General features: G+C 45.8%; 1 protein-coding gene across 2 annotated transcripts; it reads right to left on the bottom strand.

Moving 5' to 3' along the window:
* Positions 1 to 1,537: 1,537 nt before the first annotated feature.
* bcl2l13 (BCL2 like 13) lies at positions 1,538 to 25,592 on the bottom strand. Of its 2 annotated transcripts, XM_083654525.1 has the most exons (7): positions 25,496 to 25,592; positions 23,020 to 23,225; positions 19,072 to 19,161; positions 18,613 to 18,769; positions 16,775 to 16,847; positions 16,400 to 16,528; positions 1,538 to 2,716 (listed from the first exon to the last, which is right to left on the bottom strand). In XM_083654525.1, the coding sequence occupies exons 2-7, from the start codon at positions 23,159 to 23,161 to the stop codon at positions 1,568 to 1,570; spliced, it is 1,740 nt and encodes a 579-aa protein (XP_083510651.1). In that variant the 5' UTR covers positions 23,162 to 23,225; positions 25,496 to 25,592; the 3' UTR covers positions 1,538 to 1,567. The 2 variants fall into 2 exon arrangements, with proteins under 2 accessions (XP_083510651.1, XP_083510652.1); XM_083654526.1 differs by lacking the exon at positions 25,496 to 25,592 and having other exon boundaries at positions 19,072 to 19,144; positions 23,005 to 23,213.

Raw genomic sequence — 25,592 nt, 5'->3', positions numbered from 1 at the left:
ATATTAAATTACTTGTACCCACCTATGGAAAATAGGGCTGGGAAATATATTGATATACTAGATGTCTTAGATTGGATATTGTATTTTTGTGATATGGCACAAGTGTCATCTTCCTGGTTTTAAAGGCTGCATTACAGTAAAGTGATGTCATTTTCTGAACTTACTACTGTACCAGACTGTTCTATTATTTTCCTTTACCTACTTAGTCTTCATTATATCCACATTCCTGATGATTCTTTATCAAAAATCTCATATTTTGTGAAAGCATCATAGCCATCGCTACAATACGATCGAGGTATTTGGTCAAAAATATTGTGACATTTTATTTTGTCCATATCGCCCAGCCCTATATGGCAATATAAATATCCCATTCTGCAATCCCAAAAATAGAAAAGATAGTGTGGTTTAGAGTCACAGGTCCTTCAACTTGCAGTATGCTTGATGCATGCATCAGTTCTACCAAATGTAGGAATTGATGCTCTGCTGCCACTGATATTTTTCCACCGGTTATTATTTTAGCACCGATAGTAGTCATTTGGAACACATTTGCAAAGTAACAAATCATTTTTCATCCGTCTTTGGGCAAAATCTTTAATGTCTTTCGATATGCAAAAAGGTCAACTAAAACATCTGCTTCACATTTATCAAGTGGCCTCAAGCATATTATGTGCCATATGGAAAACAAATATTTCTGTCAAATAGAAACAAAGACCGGAAGTCATTTCACATAAAATGCTTATTGGGGTCTCCAGTACATAAAGTAGTGTTTCAATTTGTCACAGTTAAAAAGTTAACTTCCACATCTTATCAGGATTGCATCAGAGATAATATCATTTACAGTTACAGGTCAAGGAATAATGTTGAGCAAATAGTTAACCTTTTCTTTGCAAAGTAACTGATGTTCTGGAAATTGCAAAGCTCGAAAGTCACACTGGGTTTAACGTTTACCTCAGCCACGGCCCGGCCAAGAGAGAACTGTCAATAAAACACTTTCCATTTGACGGCCCAGGTGGCACAAAACAACTGAAATAAGCCACAGACACACGATGGAAAGACAAACAGGCAGACAGGAAAATCCAAAACACTTTCCAGTCAGAGGTGGAGGGTTGACAGTCAGAGGTGGAGGGTTGACAGTCAGAGGTGGAGGGTTGACAGTCAGAGGTGGAGGGTTGACAGTCAGAGGTGGAGGGTTGACAGCACAAATAACTGTAGGCTCAAAATCTCAAATGAACACGAGAAGATCGGAGAACAAATTGAGTACATTAGTTCCCATTTTCTGTACTTGCACCTGGTGGATTGTGGTGAAGGCAGGTCTGCAGGGAGCGACACAGCCCAGGATCCCAGCAGTAAGCCTGGGGATGAGGTGAGGTCTGGGGGTGTCGGGCCGGGGAGGAGGGTGGTGTTTTCACACATTCTAAAACCTTCAAACGCATTGCAAATAGTAGAAACACTATTTGTCAGGAAAGACCCACCATGGCCGATCTAATGAACTTCTTTCCGCCTCAGTGTGTCCTGTAATGTTGCATTCTGAAGGCCCTCCCCTGAGAAAGACACTGTGGCCGCTATTCTACTTCCTCCTGTAGGTTAGCGCACAGTATGCCACCACAGCAGCGAGGGCGGCCAGGGCAGCGCCTCCGTACAGCAGCACCGGGAGCTCCGACGCCGGGTCAGGCTCTGTCTGCGCTGAGGGCTCACCAGCCAGGGCCTGCACAGGAGCCTCTACAGAGACCTCTGGGGCCGGGAGCGCAGCCAGCTCTGGCTCTGCCACAGTCTCTGCTTCAGGCTGGGGCTCCTCTGGCTGGAGAGGCACTGTGACGGGTTCTGGTTCTGGTTGGAAGGCTGGTTCTGGCTCTGCTGGTGCTGTGGGAGTGGGGGTCGGGGCATCCTTGGCTGGGGATGGAGGCGCCACCTGGACCGGTGGCGCCGGCTCCGGCTCAGGTTCTATTGCAGGAACAGGTAAAGGTGCTGCTGGTTCCGGCTCAGTAGGGGGAGCGGCAGCTTCCGGGACCGTAGGGAGGGGCAGCTGCGGTTGGGACGAGGTGAGGGACGACTCTTCTGCAGACACGATTACGGGCACCTCTATTACAACCGCCTCCTCCGATGAGAGCAGCGAGACTGAGGCTGTATCCTCAAATGAGAGCAGGGAGGCCTGGACTTGATCCTCCAATGAGAGCAGGGAGGCCCGGGCTGCATCCTCCAATGAGAGCAGGGAGGCCGGGGCCGTAGAATCGGCCTGGGACGCCGGCAGAAGAGGCGGAGTCTGGTCCCTGTACGCCGCCCGGAGCTCAGCCAGCTCGCTCTCTGTGCCCAGAATGCTCATCATGCTTTCCTGAAGCTCCGCCTCCTCCACAGCGCCCACTTCGCTGGCCTCCTCCAGCAGCTCGGCGTCCTCGCGCTCCACGTGAACGATGTCCGAGTTGGAGGAGTTGTTTTCGCTGCGCTCCTCGGCCAGCAGGGCGGCGCCCTCGTTGCTGTCCAGGCTCTTGACGTCTTCGGGGTCCGTCATGCCGACCTGCGCCCACGACTCGTGTCCGGCCAGAGACACGGGGAGGCTTTCTGTCTGCCAGGAGCTCTGCCCGCTGCCGTTGTCGCCGGGGCACAGCAGCGACGAGGGGGGGCTGAGCTGCTCCGAGTGCTGCAGGATGTAGATATCGTTGCTGTCCTCGGCGATGATGACGCCTGGCTCCTCCTCTTCCTCAAGGTGAAATACTGCCCCCTGATGGACACAGACAGGCACACACAACTCATTTCAGGGTTTCTGCAGCTTTCAACAAGTTAAATTTAAGACTTTTTAAGACCATTATGAATGACATTTTTATTTCACGTCTATAGTGGCACAAAAAACATGAGATGTGAAGGAAAATCAGGCTTTGATGCTCCTGATGTGAAACTATATTGGGAGATAGCAGGAGGTGTTTTTCTTTATTTTTAAGACTTAAGACCCCGCGTAAACCCTGTCATTGACCTTCTATTGTTTTACACATACTTGTTTAATTGTTCTACTGGGTAATGAAGAGGTTGTGTGTAATGAAGAGGTTGTGTGTAATGAAGAGGTTGTGTGTAGACGTACTGAAAAGTTATGAACAAAGATACGAAAGATCAAATCTAATTGTGTTGGTTGTGCATCGGCTTGGCTCCAGCAGTTGGGTTACATACAAAATAGGTTTCAACTACATGCATAAAACATGCTTAATGGTGTGTTTATTGGGCACTATAGCAGCGTTCCTCATGGTGATATATTACACAGAAGTAGATTAATATTTCAGGTTGTGGCGACAGACTGAAAACAGACATTTTTCAAACATCACTAGTAGTTACAGGTTACACTTTCTAGGTATTAAGACAAAAAAATAAATTGAAATGCAATGTGTGATGTTATGCAGAAGCATAAGATCCACTTATGCTATTTGAACTACCTAGAATTAATCAGGTTATGAAAATGCTGCAAAACATTGAATAAAACTTCAATGTAATCTTATGGTGTCTTATAATGGCACTTTGGATTACTGAATTACAGGAATCAAGCCACATTAAATGACTTTACCTTGCATGCCAGTGCCACCTAGTGGTGTGCAACTACCACCCGTAGCCAGCTGAGAGGCAACCTGTCTAAGGCTGTCCTATTATGCAAGTCATATCTGATCATCATGTGGGTATATCGAGTGACACACTTTCATTTGCTGTAACCAAATACAGTTAAATCAATTTGTACTGTATGAATATTTTGACCTCCATCTATTAAAAGTCAAAGTATCCCCTATGCCAGTTTACCATTCTGACAACTGATATAACCGCAAGCAACAAAAAAAAATTGTAGATAGTGTTAACATCCCATTCTTAGTGACCTTTTATTTTTTTAGTGACCAAACCTTTTTACTCTGCTAAGGAACGGTGCTTGGACTCTTAAGTAGATGAAAAATGGCCAGTGAGTGAGTGTGCACAATAAGGAGAAGAAAAGTCAAGCTGACATGCTTAATGCATCAGCGTCACACATGCTTCGGTTACATGCTTTTGCTTCAAGCACGTTTAGGCACCGGTACCATTTTAAAAATGTTTTAGCACCGGCATTGGAAAAATATGTGATGATACCCATCCCTATAATATTTAACCAGGCCTCCACTTTGGCCTTGTGCGCCATAGATATATATAAAGGCTAGATGGCTTAAGGCGGAGTCAGCAGCGTCGTTGAACGGCCGTCATCTTGCTACAGTGCCTTTCTGGTACGTTCTATGGTAGCTGGTGACCTGCACAGACAAAAATACTCATAACTCGCTGAAATCTTGACGGATTTACAAACGGTTTGGTTTATTACAAGCATATTCCGTTCCCGAGATAGACAAAAAAAAAAAAAAAAAAACTAAAAACACTATTTTTTTGATGGGCTCCAAATTACACCAAAATTAAACCGAAGCATCTATGCCATGAGAGGGATTCAGGCACAAAGTTTCATGCAGTTTCATTCATTTCCCTAGGAGTTATGATCATATGATGTTGCCATACTAACCCAACAACAGATGCTCATAACTCCTAGTAGCTCCCTGTGGCAAGATGGCCGCCATGCGACGACGTCGCTCTCCATTGGCCGGCAGCGCGGGTAAGCTATCTAGCCTTTATATATATCTATGTTGTGCGCGTTCCCTTCTCTCCTCATATAAAAAAAAATGACGCTCCTCAACTGACAGTGCCCCTGGTGGTCAGAGCACAGAGCGATGCTGCATCTTCAACAAGAATCACAGAATAAAAACACAAATTTTCACTAACCCTTTAATTAATAGTCTCCTCAGCAGTGGCTATCCTACGTTATGCTACTATGCGTGGGCTCGCCGCAGACCATTTAACTAGCATTGAGGCACATGTAAACTAGAATGAATCTATGTAAATAGTATTCACTCAGTGCTGTGGTTATGCTCTGAAGGTTATTTTCCTTACAAGGACACTGTGTCAGTACGGTGTGGATCCAGGGAGCCATGCAAAGAGATTACATCTAACAGCATCCCTCTCTGCCCAACATTGACTTTCTCCATAAGCTGATTTGCATGTGGGAGAGGCGAGCCAGTGTTTTATATCATGCTTGTATTAAAAACACTTGCGCTCGGGATACCGCCTCCGCAGTGGTTAGACAGAACGGGACAGCTCTGCCATGTGCTGCAAAGGAATTGGAATTGTAAAGGAACTGGTTTCTGATCCCGTTTGGAAACACCAAAAACAATCCTAATCCTGCATTTATCCTTCAGTGTCTTTATTACCTCGAAGTCATTATTACTGATTTAAAGCCCCATTCAGTAAGTTTTCCAAGTTTTGCTATTGGGGAAACTGCACCCTCTGGGTCCAATAGTATCGATAACGATATCGCCGTTCAAAGTCAACAAAACACAGCGCCAGAAAGCTCGATGTACATGTTGTGACATCGGGTACTCACCACGTGATGAAATAATAATCCATAGTTCCGTGAAACATCATTTTCGTAGCAAATCCGAATCGAGTTACTTCCTTGTTTTCCTGAAGACAGCGCTTCCGCTGTACAGCGCATGCGCGCATCCTTTTCTTTTTTCTTTTTTATTGCCACGGGACGTGGCAGACAACTTGCTTAGTCCCAGTGCTGGCCAATGGAGGGCGGTGTGGGATAAATAAAGTCGAGGGTCTCCCTATTACAAGTCAATCTACCATGTCCTGTGACTAAAAAGCTCTTATATTACAGTAAAAAATTTCAAAAATCTTACTGATTGGGGCTTTAAAAATAAAGAACGTACCGCCAAAATGACACAAAACCTCAAGAAAGAATCGGATTTAAGATGGGATCTTAATGAGATGAATGTAAAGGTTTGCTTTCACAAATTATTCTGTTATGTCATTCAGGGAAGGAAGTCTGAGATATGAAAAGGATGGCTGGCTATAGACCTTATTCGCTAACCCTGGACGCACCATATTGTTGACATACCGTTCCCGCGCGCACACAGCGCTGCAGCTGACAACGGCCTTATTGTCGTTTCTGTTCCATTACAAAATAGCGATGGTAATGACAGCAATAAAACCCCACAGTTGTTGTTTGTATGCTGCCGATAATGCCTGTAATAATAAACAAAAGAAAAACGAGGTAAACAGACACAGCTGTGAGGAGCTGTCGGAAAGTTTCACCTGTCTCTCCTAACTATCCACACATCTCCTGTGTGCTGACGTATCCTCCGTCTCGCTCCCTTCACGTCTGTGGACGGTAGAGATAGAAACAAACCACGGGGACTTTATTGCTGTCATTACTACAGCCATGCCTAACGCAGGTCACCATCCGAACACAATTGGAACGATACAGGTAACGCTAACAGCGGCTAGCTTCCCATAAACGCTGCTCCACATAGGTTGTCACTTGAAAACTGCAGTGCTATGTCGACAATATGGCGGCGGTGGGCGTGCCCATACGTGAGTGACGTCAATCGAATAAGGTCTATAGGGAAGAGCAGCCGGGTGTCCCTAGCTTCACAGGGTAGTGCATAGAGACGTCATCATTCAGAAACCACGCCCAAAACGGGGGGAAGCAAAAACCACCTCCCCCAATCCTGCCGTTCTCCTAAGTCACACACAAAGATCATATATACAGAAGATGAACACTCCAACTTACTTCCTTGAGTACACTTACTTCCTACAGTACAACGTCAATAACCGCAACAATAATTCCACTTAAAGGAAATGCATCATGAAAAGAGCAGCACACCTGAAAAGACAAATCCACCCTGAAGTGACAACTGTTTTTGGGCTGAATATTTTTCTTTATGTTACTTTCCATATCGTCCTCTAGCGCGGTTGAAATGACAAAACAGACAAAACGCAGCATCTAGCATAGTTTCTAAAGGTGTTGTCTCTCGTCAGGCGTGTTCTCCACCTTCGCCCCAAAACAAACGCACTGAGAACACAGGCACACATTCCTGTCATAGGGCCTATAGGCTGCATAGTGCTGCACCCCTCTCACTGGGTAGTTGGTACTCTAACACAACATTAAGCTGCTCCGACAATACTGCACCCGAGACAGAGCCACCACTGATGATGGGAGACTGAGTAGAAAACAGGACAGGAAATCAACCTTAACTGGGCTTTTGGGAGAGAGGAGATAGGAGGTAGGTAGGTAGGTGCCAAACCGGTGTGACTGTCACAAGTACTTGTTACTTTGCCACTATCCAAATATGAGAATGCCACACATTGTCAGCATGTCGCATCCCTTTGCAAATCCAAACATTAGCTGCCTGTTGGATCTTCAAAACGCATGCTTTGCATGTTAACATTTCAGCATTAAAACTCACAAATATCCAAAACGGGATACACGTTTTGTGAACCAATCTGAGATAAGCGCTCTTTACATAAATGAGGATTATGATGTCATCACTGTCCCCAGTTACATAGCATCAGGCTCAGTGAGTGAGGATTATGATGTCATCACTGTTCTCAGTTAGCACATAGCATCAGGCTCAGTGAGTGAGGATTATGATGTCATCACTGTTCCCAGTTAGCACATAGCATCAGACTCAGTGAGTGAGGATTATGATGTCATCACTGTTCTCAGTTAGCACATAGCATCAGGCTCAGTGAGTGAGGATTATGATGTCATCACTGTTCCCAGTTAGCACATAGCATCATCATGCTCAGTGAGTGAGGATTATGACATCATCACTGTTCTCAGTTAGCACATAGCATCAGACTCAGTGAGTGAGGATTATGACGTCATCACTGTTCTCAGTTAGCACATAGCATCAGGCTCAGTGAGTGAGGCTTATTATGTCATCACTGTTCCCAGGTAACACATAGCATCAGACTCAGTGAGTGAGGATTATGATGTCATCACTGTTCCCAGTTAGCACATAGCATCAGGCTCAGTGAGTGAGGATTATGATGTCATCACTGTTCCCAGGTTAATACATAGCATCAGGCTCAGTGAGTGGGATTATGATGTCATCACTGTTCCCAGTTAGCACATAGCATCAGGCTCAGTGAGTGAGGCTCATTATGTCATCACTGTCCCCAGTTACATAGCATCAGGCTCAGTGAGTGAGGATTATGATGTCATCACTGTTCCCAGTTAGCACATAGCATCAGGCTCAGTGAGTGAGGATTATGATGTCATCACTGTTCCCAGGTTAATACATAGCATCAGGCTCAGTGAGTGGGATTATGATGTCATCACTGTTCTCAGTTAGCACATAGCATCAGGCTCAGTGAGTGAGGCTCATTATGTCATCACTGTCCCCAGTTACATAGCATCAGGCTCAGTGAGTGAGGATTATGATGTCATCACTGTTCCCAGTTAGCACATAGCATCAGGCTCAGTGAGTGAGGATTATGATGTCATCACTGTTCTCAGTTAGCACATAGCATCAGACTCAGTGAGTGAGGATTATGATGTCATCACTGTTCTCAGTTAGCACATAGCATCAGGCTCAGTGAGTGAGGATTATGATGTCATCACTGTTCCCAGGTTAATACATAGCATCAGGCTCAGTGAGTGGGATTATGATGTCATCACTGTTCCCAGTTAGCACATAGCATCAGGCTCAGTGAGTGAGGCTCATTATGTCATCACTGTCCCCAGTTACATAGCATCAGGCTCAGTGAGTGAGGATTATGATGTCATCACTGTTCCCAGGTTAACACATAGCATCAGGCTCAGTGAGTGAGGATTATGATGTCATCACTGTTCCCAGGTTAACACATAGCATCAGACTCAGTGAGTGAGGATTATGATGTCATCACTGTTCCCAGGTTAACACATAGCATCAGGCTCAGTGAGTGAGGATTATGATGTCATCACTGTTCCCAGTTAGCACATAGCATCAGGCTCAGTGAGTGAGGCTCATTATGTCATCACTGTCCCCAGTTACATAGCATCAGGCTCAGTGAGTGAGGATTATGATGTCATCACTGTTCCCAGTTAGCACATAGCATCAGGCTCAGTGAGTGAGGCTCATTATGTCATCACTGTCCCCAGTTACATAGCATCAGGCTCAGTGAGTGAGGATTATGATGTCATCACTGTTCCCAGGTTAACACATAGCATCAGGCTCAGTGAGTGAGGATTATGATGTCATCACTGTTCCCAGGTTAACACATAGCATCAGACTCAGTGAGTGAGGATTATGATGTCATCACTGTTCCCAGGTTAACACATAGCATCAGGCTCAGTGAGTGAGGATTATGATGTCATCACTGTTCCCAGGTTAACACATAGCATCAGGCTCAGTGAGTGAGGATTATGATGTCATCACTGTTCTCAGTTAGCACATAGCATCAGGCTCAGTGAGTGAGGATTATGATGTCATCACTGTTCTCAGTTAGCACATAGCATCAGGCTCAGTGAGTGAGGATTATGATGTCATCACTGTTCTCAGTTAGCACATAGCATCAGGCTCAGTGAGTGAGGATTATGATGTCATCACTGTTCTCAGTTAGCACATAGCATCAGGCTCAGTGAGTGAGGATTATGATGTCATCACTGTTCTCAGTTAGCACATAGCATCAGGCTCAGTGAGTGAGGATGATGATGTCATCACTGTTCTCAGTTAGCACATAGCATCAGGCTCAGTGAGTGAGGCCTCAGCAGCCGACTGAGTAACGATGAGAGAGTGCGGCTAGACTGCTCAACAGCATCTCCATCTTCCTTGTGCATTATCAAATGAAATCCACAGCTAATCCATTTGGCAGAGGGTGTGTGTGTGTGTGTGTGTGTGTGTGTGTGTGTGTGTGCGTGCGTGTGTGTGCGTGTGTGTGTGTTGTGTGCGTGCAGCTGGTAATTAAATGGATTAAGAATACAACTGGACCCAGGTCTGGTCCCCAAGCTAACTATAAATGTCTAAGGAGGCTACTATGTTCAGTGCTCTTACAGTCAGCAAGGTCCCGTGAAGAGAGACTTAGGTGATGAAATAACCTCACAGGAGGAGGAATGTCCCTCAGCACCGATCTTATTTCTCCCTCCTTCAGTTACTTCATTAGAAAGTCTACACCCCCACTCGTCTGCACCAGTCCAGTGCACAACAATCAAACCTCATTGTGGTAGAAGCCTAAAACAACCTCATTGTTCAACAAGAAAAGCTATCAAACTCTCTGCCTCCCAACGCCTCTCTGTGTTCATGAAAAGCAAACGCATTGTTTGGATGGGACACAAATGATTGTGACACAGATACACAAACAAGCGTATTATTGGAGGCTCGGTGCTGTCATGGTGCAGCCATTATTTAATCATGAAATAAATAAATAAAAGCCTGGAAGTTGCAACCGCTGCCTTTTGGAGATGAACTGCTAAATGGCAACATAGTTTAAAACTACAGTAGTGTACGCGCGTTATGAACTGAGTGGTTCAGCGAGTACAGTATAACTGCTGGTCTGGAGTCAGCTGGAGTAGAGCTGAGCTGACATGGCTCTGCCTGAGTGGGTGGAACTCGTTGGTTCAGCGGGTGCGAGTATGACTGCTGGTCTGGAGTCAGCTGAGCTGACATGTAATGCATTTGAGCGTCACTAATCACAACACGGCCCTCCTCAAAATGACCCGTTTCACCATCAGAAGTTGATGCATTTGGTCCAATAACATTTAGAAAGTCTAGAAGTGCCGCGGCATGATTACATTATTTTAGCCCATTCAAGTTAGCAGACTCACCGAGGGCTAAAGCGAAAGTTACCCAGCAGACTAGTAGCAGAGTCGGACGTCTCTGGTGAGCTGCTCTGGGTGGAGGAGGGGGATTCCCCAGGCTCTGGAGGTAACTGCCTGAGGTGACTCCAAAACCCCCACTCTCTTTAGAGAGCGGAGCTTGCAGGGAGCGGAAAGGGATTTTCTTCCGCTGTTAATGGAGCCCCTTGAGTTCCGGTTATTCAGGCATTCAAACGAGCCCCCAGAGGTTAGAGGATTTTTTTTTTTTTTTTACCGTTGGGTTCCCAGATTGGGTGCAGTGTGACGTGTCCTGACATCTCAGGCTGGAAACGCAGCACCTTGCCTCTAAATGCAACCGTCCGATTTGTTTCGAGGAAATGGAAGCGATTGCCATTGCCAATAGAGACACTGCGGAGTGCGTCATCATTCAGAAACCACGCCCAAAACGGGGGGAAACAACCCCCCCTTTACCCAATCCTGGCGTTCTCCTATGTCGCCTGCATGGTCGTGTGTTGCACACAAAGATCATATATACGGAAGTTGAACACTCCAACTTACTTCCTTGACAGCTAGGTCCACATTTTTCTTCTCGCCAATTCTCAATGGCTTCCTTATTTTGCTCAGGAGTACACAAAAACTTGAATAGGTGACTTTTTTTTTACATGTGTTGTCTGCACAGCCCACCACCACACAACAGCTTTTAGCTATGTTTAATTCAAGGAAAATGACGCTGGTGTGTGGGAGTGAATGGAGCACTTTCCCCCGCGATGGGCGTGGCCTATTTCATGCAGTGTCTCTATATACAAAAAACTGTGGACCTTTTGTAGTTTAGTTCACAGCTGAGCCTCCACACCACATGACATCCAGCATGGACTATCAATGTCTTCTCAATACACCAGAGTAGAGGGATAAGCTATGCCTGCCTGTCCATCACCTCTATGGCATGCATCACTATGGTATTGTCTCTGGTGACCTTTGCCAAGAGGCCAAGTAGCAGTTGCAATTGCCGGTGTGCCATTTCCTGTGTCCCGGGAGTCACGTTACATCACAGACAACAAGGCCTGCAGGACAAAATGGCTGATGTGCCCGGTCAGTCCTCACGCAGCACTGATGTGCCCGGTCAGTCCTCACGCAGCACTGATGTGCCCGGTCAGTCCTCACGCAGCACTGATGTGCCCGGTCAGTCCTCACGCAGCACTTTTCACTCTCACACTTTGGATTGGAGGTGGTCAGCCTTTTGGTCCCTCTGAGAGGAGGGGCCAAGAACAGAGAGAGAGAGGAGAGGAGAGGGGACAACACACAGCAGCCAGACCACTGCCCGGGTTGGGTTGGTCGAGGTGTGAACTACAACTGTACATTCACCATCAAATCTATTCTGCCAAATCCATTTAGTGTTTGTCAATATTTTAGAATATCTTCTCCGTGCACGCCATGTGCTTGAGCATCACCCCCTCCCCCTACATCATCATAGCCCCCCCCTCACCCCTCTTTCTCCCTCCCTCCCTCTCCTGGCTGTGCTGGGTTCCTCCCTCCCTCCCTCTCCTGGCTGTGCTGGGTTTCTCCCTCCCTCCCTCCCTCTCCTGGCTGTGCTGGGTTTCTCCCTCCCTCCCTCCCTCCCTCTCCTGGCTGTGCTGGGTCTCTCCCTCCCTCCCTCCCTCTCCTGGCTGTGCTGGGTTTCTCCCTCCCTCCCTCCCTCTCCTGGCTGTGCTGGGTTTCTCCCTCCCTCCCTCCCTCCCTCCCTCTCCTGGCTGTGCTGGGTCTCTCCCTCCCTCCCTCCCTCTCCTGGCTGTGCTGGGTTTCTCCCTCCCTCCCTCCCTCTCCTGGCTGTGCTGGGTCTCTCCCTCCCTCCCTCCCTCTCCTGGCTGTGCTGGGTCTCTCCCTCCCTCCCTCCCTCTCCTGGCTGTGCTGGGTCTCTCCCTCCCTCCCTCCCTCTCCTGGCTGTGCTGGGTTTTGTTGCTGCCAAATGAAGTGCACACCACATCGGGGTCATAATCCTTATTGTATTGGGATGTAACTGACAAAGGCGTTACGAGAGCCACCCGTCCCCCGACGCTTACGGAAGGGATATAGGAAGACAGGAGGACACAATGTCCTGGGAGAGGACAGGACAGAATATCTACACTTTTAAAAGTCAATACTGTTCCAAAAACTGACTGATCACTCTATAAACAAAGGCTGAATAAAGAACTACCGTACACTTTGTCGTTTATCAAGGTTTGTGATATGGAATGAATCATATAAAAAATCAATTTGTCTTGTCAATTTATCCCCCCCCCCCCTCTCTCTGTATGAAGGAGCTGCAGTTTCTTCCACCATATACTGTATGCAACCATAGATTTTATATTGTGGGCTCTGTGCTCGCGAAGTTCACAGTTCTTGGGTTGAGGTCGCTGTGCTAAAAGCGCCACTCAGGTCGTATCGTCACACGCTTCAATTAACAATGAAGGCAGCTGAAACCAGAACCAGAAAGGTGAACCCTTTCCCTGCTGTCGAGACGACAGCACATCCTCTCCCTCGGTCTCTCTTACAGTGTACACACACACACAGATCCATGCTCTCACTCTGGCTCCGCTTTAACACAGTAAAACCACAAGTTAAACATCCTACCTGAACGCAAAGTGTTTCTTGAACACCCCGCGTCGACACTGGAGAAGACGGACAAAAGCTCAAGAGAGTCCACCAAACAGAGGTAGGAGGAGAGGAGGAGCGGAGGAGAGGTTAGCGAGGCAGCTGGAGAGGAGCGTGCATGCAGGCAGCTGTCAAACTAACTAATGGAGACATCACTTCGCTCTCACTGGCTCACTGTGCCCTCCCCTTTCTCCTCTCACCCCTCCCTCTTTCCTTCTCTCATACTCCCCCAACCCCGCCCCCATCTTCTGTCCTTCCTATTCATGTTCTCTCTCTCTCCATCTCTCTCTCTCTCTCTCCCCATCTCTCTCTCATCCTGTCCCAGCCTCTCATCTGTTCATCCCGTGTGACATAACGCAGAGTAAGAATGTGCCCTTGTTTGGAGCTGGGGCAGCGTCGTGTTCATGTTATGAGAGAGCATCATGGCCATGATGGCGAGTGAACCAGCGGTTAACGCATCAAGTCACATGACCCGTGTTGGCGTGACCTGGTTCATGCGGAGCCATCTGTGACGCAGTGCTCTACTTATGACAGCGGGAGAGCACCAAAGTCTCGCAAGCGATACTCTCTATCTACTATCGCAAGGCCACACTCCAATGTGATTCAGAGTTCACTTGTTCGGTTGTCAGAGAGACATACTATGCTGTGAAGTTAGGGAACAGATAGCTGCAGAGGTATACTATGCTGTGATGTTAGGGAACAGATAGCTGCAGAGGTATACTATGCTGTGTGATGTTAGGGAACAGATAGCTGCAGAGGTATACTATGCTGTGTGATGTTAGGGAACAGATAGCTGCAGAGGTATACTATGCTGTGTGATGTTAGGGAACAGATATCTGCAGAGGTATACTATGCTGTGTGGTGTTAGGGAACAGATAGCTGCAGAGGTATACTATGCTGTGTGATGTTAGGGAACAGATATCTGCAGAGGTATACTATGCTGTGTGGTGTTAGGGAACAGATAGCTGCAGAGGTATACTATGCTGTGATGTTAGGGAACAGATAGCTGCAGAGGTATACTATGATGTGATGTTAGGGAACAGATATCTGCAGAGGTATAGTATGCTGTGATGTTAGGGAACAGATAGCTGCAGAGGTATAGTATGCTGTGATGTTAGGGAACAGATAGCTGCAGAGGTATAGTATGCTGTGATGTTAGGGAACAGATAGCTGCAGAGGTATACTATGCTGTGTGATGTTAGGGAACAGATAGCTGCAGAGGTATAGTATGCTGTGATGTTAGGGAACAGATAGCTGCAGAGGTATACTATGCTGTGTGATGTTAGGGAACAGATAGCTGCAGAGGTATAGTATGCTGTGATGTTAGGGAACAGATAGCTGCAGAGGTATAGTATGCTGTGATGTTAGGGAACAGATAGCTGCAGAGGTATACTATGCTGTGATGTTAGGGAACAGATAGCTGCAGAGGTATACTATGCTGTCATGTTGTTAGGGAACAGATAGCCGCAGAGGTATACTATGCTGTGTGATGTTAGGGAACAGATAGCTGCAGAGGTATACTATGCTGTGATGTTAGGTAACAGATAGCTGCAGAGGTATACTATGCTGTCATGTTGTTAGGGAACAGATAGCTGCAGAGGTATACTATGCTGTGATGTTGTTAGGGAACAGATAGCTGCAGGGGTATACTATGCTGTGATGTTGTTAGGGAACAGATAGCTGCAGAGGTATACTATGCTGTGATGTTGTTAGGGAACAGATAGCTGCAGAGGTATACTATGCTGTCATGTTGTTAGCGAACAGATAGCTGCAGAGGTATACTATGCTGTCATGTTGTTAGCGAACAGATAGCTGCAGAGGTATACTATGCTGTCATGTTGTTAGGGAACAGATAGCTGCAGAGGTATACTATGCTGTCATGTTGTTAGGGAACAGATAGCTGAACACGACACAGACATTTGCATAATTAATTTATTGAGTAAAGGACAAAAGGAGGTGAGAGCTGAACTCCATCCTCTTTTTTAAATAGCAGTGAAGTGTTGAGTCTTTAGATTAATTGGCAGTTTGTTGCTTATGAATGATCAACTCTGCATTAGGTTTTGATTGTCCAGGTTTTAACCCTGCAGAGAGCAGTTTCCCCCCTAGAATGGAGTTGTAGCAGCACTGGTGAAGCATGCGCGCTTCAGGGGGGGGGAAGAATTGCAAAATGAGTTGATTTCTAGATATAGTAACAAGCAAAGGTGCAAATATACTGACATTTTCCCCAGAAGACAAGAACTCAAGGTGACTTGTGACACTAGAGACATTTATCTAATCAAATTATCAGTCAAAACTTCAAACAAATGTTTGTAGATTAATGTTTAGTTTGTAATAGTTTGGATTATATGAAGTATAGTATTGTCAGGGACTGACTGACAAGACACGTTGCACATAACCCCAGTCTGGGATAACAATTCCACAACCTTTTTATTCCTTAAATATAATGATCTTCAGCCAAATGTTCAAACAATATGGCAAATGTGTCTGAACAGATTGCTGTATACGAGTTAGCATTTTAAGTGGAGGTGTTTTGTTTGTCCATAAAATCTTAAAACTGGAATTAAACAAAGATTATAGCAGCAAAACTGGTCAAATTTTGTCCAGTAATTTTTTACATGGTAATATGCACTCTGGGGTAAGCAACGTGTCTAGAGGTGGCTCTCTGATGCCCTCAACTGGCTTGTTTGAGTACTGTGCATCATCCTTATTTTGTAGATTATTTTCACTATATTTATATATATATATATAATTTTCATTACATTTCACACACACACACACACACACACACACACACACACACACACACACACACACACACACCTAAACCAAGTTTGTAATTGTTCAAGTAACTGCAGCACAGACCTATTTAAAATGAGATGAGCGCCTTTTCAAATTGAGTTTTTTACCCAGGTGTCGACAGAGGAATCAGGATTAGACTGTTGCCTTTGTCATTTGTAAGAACGATGAATATTTCTGAACACATTCCAAAATTGCCTAAACATCCTTAGTATAAATCAGGAGGTTGCAAATAATTATTTCCGATAGATTTCTGGGTAGCCGAGTACACCTGCTTTCCTCCCTAGCAAGAACAAGCTGAATCCCATACATCCCTCAAATGAGTTGTTCATGCTGCACACTAAGTGAACTCACCCATCCCCCCTGGTGGATGATGTAGTCGGCCTCAGCCTCCTCTAGGAAGCGCACCCCCAGAGGCAGCAGTGCCGACAGGGACTCACCCTCACTCTGTAGTGCCTGGAGCAGCACCAATGGTACTAGCACCTGGCAGAGTCAAGAGAGAGGAAACAAAGGACTTAACATGGCATACTTTGAGACATTTGACGGAGGCGACTGCCTCGAAATTCTCTATGCGGGAAAAAACTTTCAAGGCTTTCAAGGACTTGTGGGCACCCTGAAGGAGTGCAGAGAGCAGCAACAGGACAATCCTTTTCGCATGCCTCGGGCTGACTGTCAATGTTTAACTGGCATTTGCAGACAGACGCTAAGAGAGACTCCTGGTTGCCTCACCTTGCTCCAGCCTGCCTGTGTGTGGGCCGAGGCCTCCAGCGTTGTGTCCCTGAAACTCTGGTAGTCCAGAGGGCTGAAACACAAGCAACAATGTCCTGTTATAAAACATGAGAGCAAAGTACAGGCTGCAGAGGGAAACGCTGAGATCCACAGACAGCTGTGTCTGTATGCACCCGTATTCAGTAAGAATAGTTAGAGAATTTTAGCAAAATGCTTGGACCATCTGTGAAAAAATTTACTACCAATAGCTTTCTTCACCAATGTGTTCTTATAGGTGTCTAGAATCACCTCTCAATTAGTGCAAACCCAAATCCTCGTGGAAAATCCTGGAGAGCCAATCAAAGTTAAGGTGCCCCCAGGGCTTGGGTGAAAAATATGATAAAAATTAAAAGTCTAAAATGAACTTGTGGGGTGTCTAACTAGGGGTTTTCAGGGGTGCTGAATCCATTCCAAACATTATTTTTGAGTAAAAATGTCTCCCTGACCATATGATATTGGTATATTGGTTATTGTTATGTAAAGCACAGTGTATAATCACAATCATTTTCCATGAGGATTTGGGTTTGCACTAATTGAGAGGTGATTCTAGACACCTATAAGAACACATTGGTGAAGAAAGCTATTGGTAGTAAATTTTTTCACAGATGGTCCAAGCATTTTGCTAAAATTCTCTAACTAGAAGGAACCATGCTCCATGCAAGAACCACGCAACAAAGTATGCTTACGGTAGTTCTTGTGTCGGGTACCGCTCGGTGTCAATCATATCACTTTTAACTGCCGCGATCTAATTATTGAGTAAAGAGTCGATGTCGCCACCTTATAATATCAAAGCGGTGTGAACATTTTTAAACCGGCCCAACTCTATTTCCTACCATATTTGTGCATCTGTGGGGTTGATGTGCTTTCGCTGGGGATCATGTGACAATCACACGACCAGTTCACAGGCGTATTTAAAAGATGGCGTCTATATTTTGTGTGTGAAGAAGAGCAGTCGCTCGAAACATCACATGGTGGATGGCTAATAAATAAGCAAAAGGGAACTACAGTGTGCAGCCCTTCTCTTTTCATTGTTTGCCCAGATTAAAATGAGCCACACCGTTTCACAAAAAAGACAAAGACAATCAAAACACTGACTGACTTTCCTTTCGGGTGAATGAAATTGTAACACTCACCGTCGAGCAGATACACACATTTCCCTCATATTTTCTGCAGGATGGTGTGACACTTGCTGCATTGCCACCGCCCAAATATGTTTGTGTGTGAAACAGAAATGGTGGGAACCAGTGGAAGGTATTGATCACGTATCTTTAAAGGAACACACCAACATTTTGGGAAATTCGTCCAACGTCTATTTGCCATCTTCCCGATAGTAAGACGAGAAGATAGATGGCCTTCTCTTCCCTGTGCGTCGTGTAGTAGAAAAATAGCGACCTGCCCGTCGCGCTAGTTAGCTTTGCACAATAAATGGTAGTCATTGGTACTGGTCCTACCCCTGGTAACACAAAAAGGGAAAAATGCTTCCATACTGCTTACCTGGCGTAATCCAAGTCTCCACAAGCCCTGAGATGCCGAGTTGACTTGAAAAGAGATAATTTACACCCTGTTTTTAGCTGTAATCTGCACTGTAGCCTGGTGCTGCACGATGGTGGCTGGCAGATACTGTAGCTGCTGTGTTTCTACTACACATACAGAGAAGAGACGGACATCCATCTTATCGCCTTACTATCAGGAAGATGGCAAATAGGCCAATCTCCCAAAAGCTTGGCGTGTTCCTTAAAGTAGCAAGTGGCATGGTAAAAGAGGCTTTTGAGAAGAGAGAAGCAGAGCAGAGCACTGACCCAGTGAGGAGTGTGTGTACCGCTGCGGCCAGGTGTGTGTCCAGGTCTCTGGCCACACGGTCTCCCAGAGCAGCCAGGGAGTCTTCAATGGAGCTGTCCGGGCTGGCTGGACTGAACACAGACGACGTGTGGCGGTCGAAGCCTGTGCTGGAGAAGGCTGCGAAACACAGGGACCACAGGACACAACATTTAAGAGTCGGTTAGATTCCCTGCCTACCAACACGAGGGCCGCAGGTTCGAGTCCTCCGTGTTACCTCCAGCTTAGTCGGGCGTCCATACAGACACAGTTGGCCATGTCTGCGGGTGGGAAGCCGGATTAACGGTATGTGTGCCGGTAATTTTTGACCATATGAATTGTAACGATATACAATATACAATATGGCACACACCCCTACTGAAGGGATGTGGAGGCTTGACTCCAACCAGGAACCAGTGGTGCGTTTGCGTGTGTCCACTTACAGGCGGAGATCTCGTCTTCCAGTTGTCTCAGCTCATCCTCTATCTGGCCCTTTATCGCTCTGGTCCTCTCTCTCTCATTCTGGGCATCTCCTGAAAGAGATAAACACAATGACTCATCAGCCAACTGACACACACACACACACACACACACACACACACACACACACGGGCACAGCAGTTCATTTCACAAACTAAGCTAACTGATGAGCAGTCTCGCACCTTTGGCTGCATCTATTTGAGCACACAATATGAACTCACATAGCACATGATGTATAGTGGGGATGAGCATAAGGTGGCAAATGAAACGTCTAAATGAATTCTGGACCATCTGTTTGTTCTTCTTTGTCTTGTTTTTGGTCACGTGATCTTATTTCAGACAGTAAAACGTCACTTCAAAAATAATCTAACAGACAATTTTAAGAAATGTTACTCTAAAGGCCAAATTATCAATTGGCCGTCGTATTGTGGCAGCATAGTTAAAAATTCCACCCACTGTGACCGGCGAGCTGCGCCCTCACTGACAGGCAAGGAGACCCGTCAGTCATGCCCCAAACCATAGTCTGCTGCTTCCTCATCTATTTTACTCTTGTTATGGAGACCATATATTTATAAAATGAACATCTGCTGTATTGAAGAAGACTTGAAACTAGCGATTGAGAGACCATAAAATAAACTCATTAGGAAAGTGTTTACTGAGGCCATAAATCAAGTGAGAAGCCAGTCACGTCTACATACATATATTTACATACATACATAACATACATTACATACATACCAGTCTCTCACACACACAAACATTCTGAATGCAGCCATTCAAATAGGAAACATCCAGTGTCCATTGCAATAAGGAAGGGTAGCACATCGATCTTTTCACACCTTCAACGTTCAATGTTTTACTATGCTGAAATCAGATTCAGTCAAATCCCCCATTACTTCTTGTTTGAAACGGCACAGCTGAACTAAGGACTCACAGCAAATAGAAATTAACCACCAACGACCAATAAGAATCACTGATTTAAATTGGAGCGGATTTCTCCTATTCATGAGGGAATCTCTTTTTTTTTGCCAAATCAAATTGTGATAGCATTCATTATTCACCTTATCCTTTGCCCATACACGGACGCTTCTGCATGACGTCATTTTGTAATCGTCTTTAGTAGATTACGCCTACCGCAGTCATTTTTAGACTTTTTAAAGCAAAAAATAATAATATATACAATACAAATATTTAACGAGCAGCAAGGACTGGGAGTGCTGGCTGTGCTGACACCGGTCGGACTAGCTATCTGTCAAACCCTACTGTAGGCTACTGGCAGTGAGTCGACGTGCTTTTCTAACTAACGTTTAAATGCCGACCGGGTACAGCCATCGGCTCCTCGCAGCAGAAACGCTATGAACATGTAACTGAAGTTGGCCGCAGTGTAGCTTAATTCTGAATGTTGCCAAACTTCATTCATTTTTATAGTGACGTTTTGTGTTGAAATTGGCCGCCAACTAGCGCTGAACCGGAAGAACAAATACAATTGCGTGTAACGCGGAAGAGGGAAAAAGTGGGCGTGGTGAATAAGGTGAATAGACCCATTTGACAGCAACCGTTTTGAGGTGGTAAAGCAGGAAGTAAAGCAGGTGTAAACCAATACCATTAATGATGGTTCCATTCCATTTGAGGTGTTCCAGTGCCAGCCAGGGCCCTCATTAATGTTATTGGTTATATTATACCTACCTGCTTTACCACCTCAACAACAGTTGCTGCTGTGAAAAGGGCCTATATGGAGGAGGACTCAGTCCTCTCACCCCTCCCTCCCTCCCTCCCTCCCCTCTCTCGCTCTCTCTCTCTCTGCACACACATCAGCTCTGGCTCGCTGAGGCTCCGTGTTGGTCTTTGGCGGGCCGGTGCTGTCTCAGCACTCAGTCCGGACAGACAGACAGACAGACAGACAGACAGACAGCCATCTAACCAGCCAACTCTTTAGCTCCGGGCTGGCCCATTGGCGTGTGACTGATTACACATGACATTGCTGTCAGAACTCGGAGCGCGTCGAGCGGAAAGCAGGGATCAGGAACTCCTCTCCCTTTCCCCGCCCACTCCTAGCACGCACACAGAATGACAATAAAGGCCGACAGGAAATAGAGGGGAATCTCTCCCTCTTTTTCCCTCCATCTCTCCCTCTGTTTCTCTTGCTCAAAGTGCCCCGGGGTCTATTCGGATGGGCCAGTCAGCTCTGTTCATATATACTGTGTGAACAGAACGCCTGGTCTCAAATGAGAATGGTCCTCCTGTAACTGCCTCCTGGAATCAAATCAGATTTGTTTCACCACAAATATGCTGTGGTCACTCACGGCTTCACCGCACAAGGTTACTTACTGCGTGTGTAAACATGACATGTTGCAAGTCCAGATAATTTAACCGGACACACAAGAGGTGGCATTTAAAAACCAGGTGTAAATGGGGTGTCAGATCCGAACCCAATGTGAGCCAGACTCCCTCCGGATGTGGTCAGGCCAGGCAGATGTGATCATCACATTCTGGTCACGACGCGTTTGGTGGCTAGTGTAGCAGACACATGCAGCTCTCTTTATCAGCTGGATTTCTAGGCGAAGTGTTTAAATAAGGAGATTTGGGGAAGTATTTAATAATAAGAGTGACATCACGGTGTCAAATGGGGGTCAAAGAAGTACCAAATATACACACTTTTTGTCCGCTGCACGCATAGGCAACACACGAGTCTCAGCAGAACTAAAGAACAGGCCTGCAGACTGCATGCCCGGAGGGTCGTTGCACAAGGCTGCCATAAAAGCCTCTATATAGACGGGCCAATGGTCAGCTAGTCTGGACACACGTGTGTTAGGCTGACATGACATTTGCAGTAACTGTCATGGAAGGACTCGAAGGTCTCGGACGTGTTTGTACGTAGCTTCACTTGACAAATGACACGTGCCGTTTATAAGCACTGCCACTGGCTGTTTGTTTCACCAGCTGTGAGGTCTGAACGGGCACACTACTAGTCTGGAAACGTTTTCCACATGCTCATATCAGAGACTGCTAAACATGCGACAACCTGCCTGCCTCGTGAATAGTGTTTTTGTCATTGTCTGTGTTTGTCTGTGTGTCTGTGTGTGTGTGTGTGTGTGTGTGTGTGTGTGTGTGTGTGTGTGTGTGTGTGTGTGTGTGTGTGTGTGTGTGTGTGATTAGCCCTTAGATACAGATACAGTCTGACTACCTCCAGAAATGACAACTGCACATTAGGGGTGCACCGATTGATCGGCAAAAGCAATCTGTATCGGCCGATTTTGACCTCAAACATGCGATCGGCTGATTGCCGATATTTCGGCTGATTGCAGTATTTATTTATTTTTATAAAAAAAAGCCCTATCACTAATCAGGCTTTCCAACGATATAAAATACAATGCCAATTGGTAACGTTTCCAAACTTTTTTTGAGGAGTTTATATATCGACGATCGGTAATCGGTGATCAGACGATGATCGGTTGGGCAGATATTTCCCGTAGGCGATCGGCAATCGGTGATCGGTGGCAAAAAACATGATCGGTGCACCCCTACTGCACATACATACAAACATACAAATACGAGTATGTCTTATAGCCATTAGTTGCAGTCCATCAACAAGTAGTCATTCCCCTCTCTGGGAAACTTGCAGTTTCATTTCTTCATTTAAGTCAGAGCCGTATAATAGAAGAGTTGCGACATCTCCATTCACTCCAATGGACCCGTTTTTTTCCTCACGAAAGTTCCCGGAAGTAAGGTTCTGGATTAAGCAGCGCTGTTGAGTTGCAGCAAACTTTGAAAGGATCAGACGATTTAAAGAATCAAATTGTATATTATCATCAGCTTTGTTTTATGCATTCAAATGTAGCGCGAGCCCCCTCCCTGGCTGTTCATTGGCTACATGAGTCACGCATTTTAACAATGACACAAAGCGGTCTCACCTGGAGCTGCAGTGGGGGCCTGTGACCGGGAAGCAGGCGGCAGTCCCAGGTAGTTGAGCACAATGTACTTGGTTTCATAATGGAAGCCCTCAGGCACAGTGGTGGTGGTGGAGGAGGAAGAGGTGGAGCCTGAGGCAGCCATTGAACAGACGTCGTCACACTCTCAGGCACATAGGTACATACAGTCGAAACTGGACAAGTGTCGCCTGAGAGAAATGAGAGCCGGGGGGGGGGGGGGGGGGGGGGGGTGTCACATAACAGCTGTCACATGCACAATAGAAAACATATGTCACACTCAATGTCACATGCATGATAGCACATGGTCCTGTTATGCTCACTAGTCCACCTGGTGAAGGAGTCAGGAAGGGAGAAGCTAAAGTCAATCACTGACCACATGCCTATTGATTCATCTCATTCAACAGAAGCCACAGTAAGAATAGCTCTAATGTGGATCTTAACACGTTAACTGCCAATGACGAGTTGACTCGTCAAACACAATCCAACCGTTCACTGCCAATGACGAGTTGACTCGTCAAAAAAAAAAAAAAAAAAATTTTGACGGTGCTACGTGGATCAATGCCCCCCAAGTCTCCTATAAAAATATTGGAAGTATTGAATGTGTTTGTGTATAATCTATTTTACCGACCAACTAAGTGGCGACAGTGCTCTCCCGACAGAGAGAAAGCCAACCAAAAACAGCCGCGGGAGAAAGCCATTCTCAAGGAAATGGCTTGGCGATTTTACAGTCATCAGTCACCAGACTCGCCCGAGAGCGGCCGCGCCAGCAGCAGCACACCGAGAGCGGAGAGCGGTGCTGGCGTGGGGGATTGCAAATTTGCATAATAGATTATGGGTGAAACACACTTTGAAACACCCGCAGAAAGGCCAGAATCGCACGCATTCCGAAAACCCAGAAACGAACGAGCCTCATTCTCATACTGTAGGCGAAAACGCTTTCACGCTGCTGCACACGGGCGCACAACGGTGGGGGGTTCCAAAAATAGACTGGGTGGGCAGCATAAAGCCTAGAATCGCACAAAGCTTCATCAAAGCTCTCAACCGAAAATCCAAGAAACGATTGAGTCCCATCCACAGTCCACACTCGCCACACTCGCCGACGAGGGGCCGCCAGAGAGGGAGGCTGCTCACTGCTCAGACAGGCAGGAGAAACTGGCTTGTGACAAACGCCACCAGACACGCCCACGGAGGGAGGAGTTTAAGGGAGAGGGTGTTCAGAACTATATTGTTCAGATGTCTGATCTCTCACTGATGCCAAAAATAAATGGTTAAAGTGACTGTTCTGCCTGTTTGATTGAATTTCACAAAACTGCGATTATCTCAGCTTCCTGTCTCAGACGCTGAAACCATGCTGTACTCAACGGCTAATATCTACATAACTACTAACTCTACAAACTAACTCTTTTAGACAGAGAAAGCACACATTCTATTAGTACTTTTGTGAACTTCGTGTTCACAAAGTCCAAGGAGAAAATTATCCTCGGCTCTTGTAAAATAAGCCAGAATCCTCAAAAAACGGCTTGGCAGAAGCTACCTACAGTAAAAAAAAAAATGGCTGGCAGTGAATGTGTTAATAAACTAAACTAAAGTACTAAACTAAACAGAAGGGGATCCACAGGGAGAGATTCACAATCACATGCCTGTTTCACACACATTGCCTGTCAGGACATTATGCTTGTACTTTACTGAGCCTCAAACAATTCACTTCAAAAGACATGTGGCAAACTGTTGAAGGTGACAAAAAGGTTATCTTTAAGAGGTGTTTTTTTTCTAAACTATTCTGGAAAAACTGTTATATTGTCTGACTGTTTAAATTCTAATGGTTTGACTCATCAACATTACATCGTCCTCCAAAAGAAGCTGTTGCAGAACATAGGTCAGACTGACACGTGTCAAGCCCACCAAAATGTTAAGAGAATAAATAAAACTTCCGGCCGCACCGTTCAAAATAAAACTCGAAGGCATTGCAACGATTTTCGAGCATTAACACACAAAGAGGAATCTGTTAGTACATTCATATAGTAAATACAATTACTTGTCCTTTTTCGAAAATGACCTTTTAGCAGCATGTAACGTTAACGTTGCTAACGTTAATGCAACAGACTCCAAAATACAATAGCGTTAACTAGCTATAACGTTAAGTTAGCGTTCATCAGATCACTTGGGAGGTCTCCTACCACGAAGTCAATTTCAACCATTTTAATCCAGCGAGTCACTGGCTAAAACGTTACTCACGTTAACGTTACGTTACGTTACAAAACTTCAAGCATGTCTGCAAGCTAGCTACAGCATGGTTTCACACACGTAAGACACGTTATGTGTGTAGCTTGCTTGTTAGCTAAACTAGCTAGTGTACTAGCAATCATGGTTGCACGTTATGGTGTGCTATTGCCGACTGTCGAGACACACACAAAAAAACTTAAATTTGACTTCAGATGAAGGTGGAGCAGGTTCTTACCCTCCTTGTCCAAAGTCAAGAGGCAACGCAGGGCTGACCTAAAGGCTCGTGTTGGAGATGAAATGTGCGACACGCTCCGGGCTGCAGTAGCTGTAGC

The sequence above is a fragment of the Poromitra crassiceps genome (assembly GCF_964638095.1).
Source record: "Poromitra crassiceps genome assembly, chromosome: 18".
Classification (NCBI taxonomy): domain Eukaryota; kingdom Metazoa; phylum Chordata; class Actinopteri; order Beryciformes; family Melamphaidae; genus Poromitra; species Poromitra crassiceps.
This window is presented reverse-complemented; position numbering and strand designations above follow the sequence as displayed.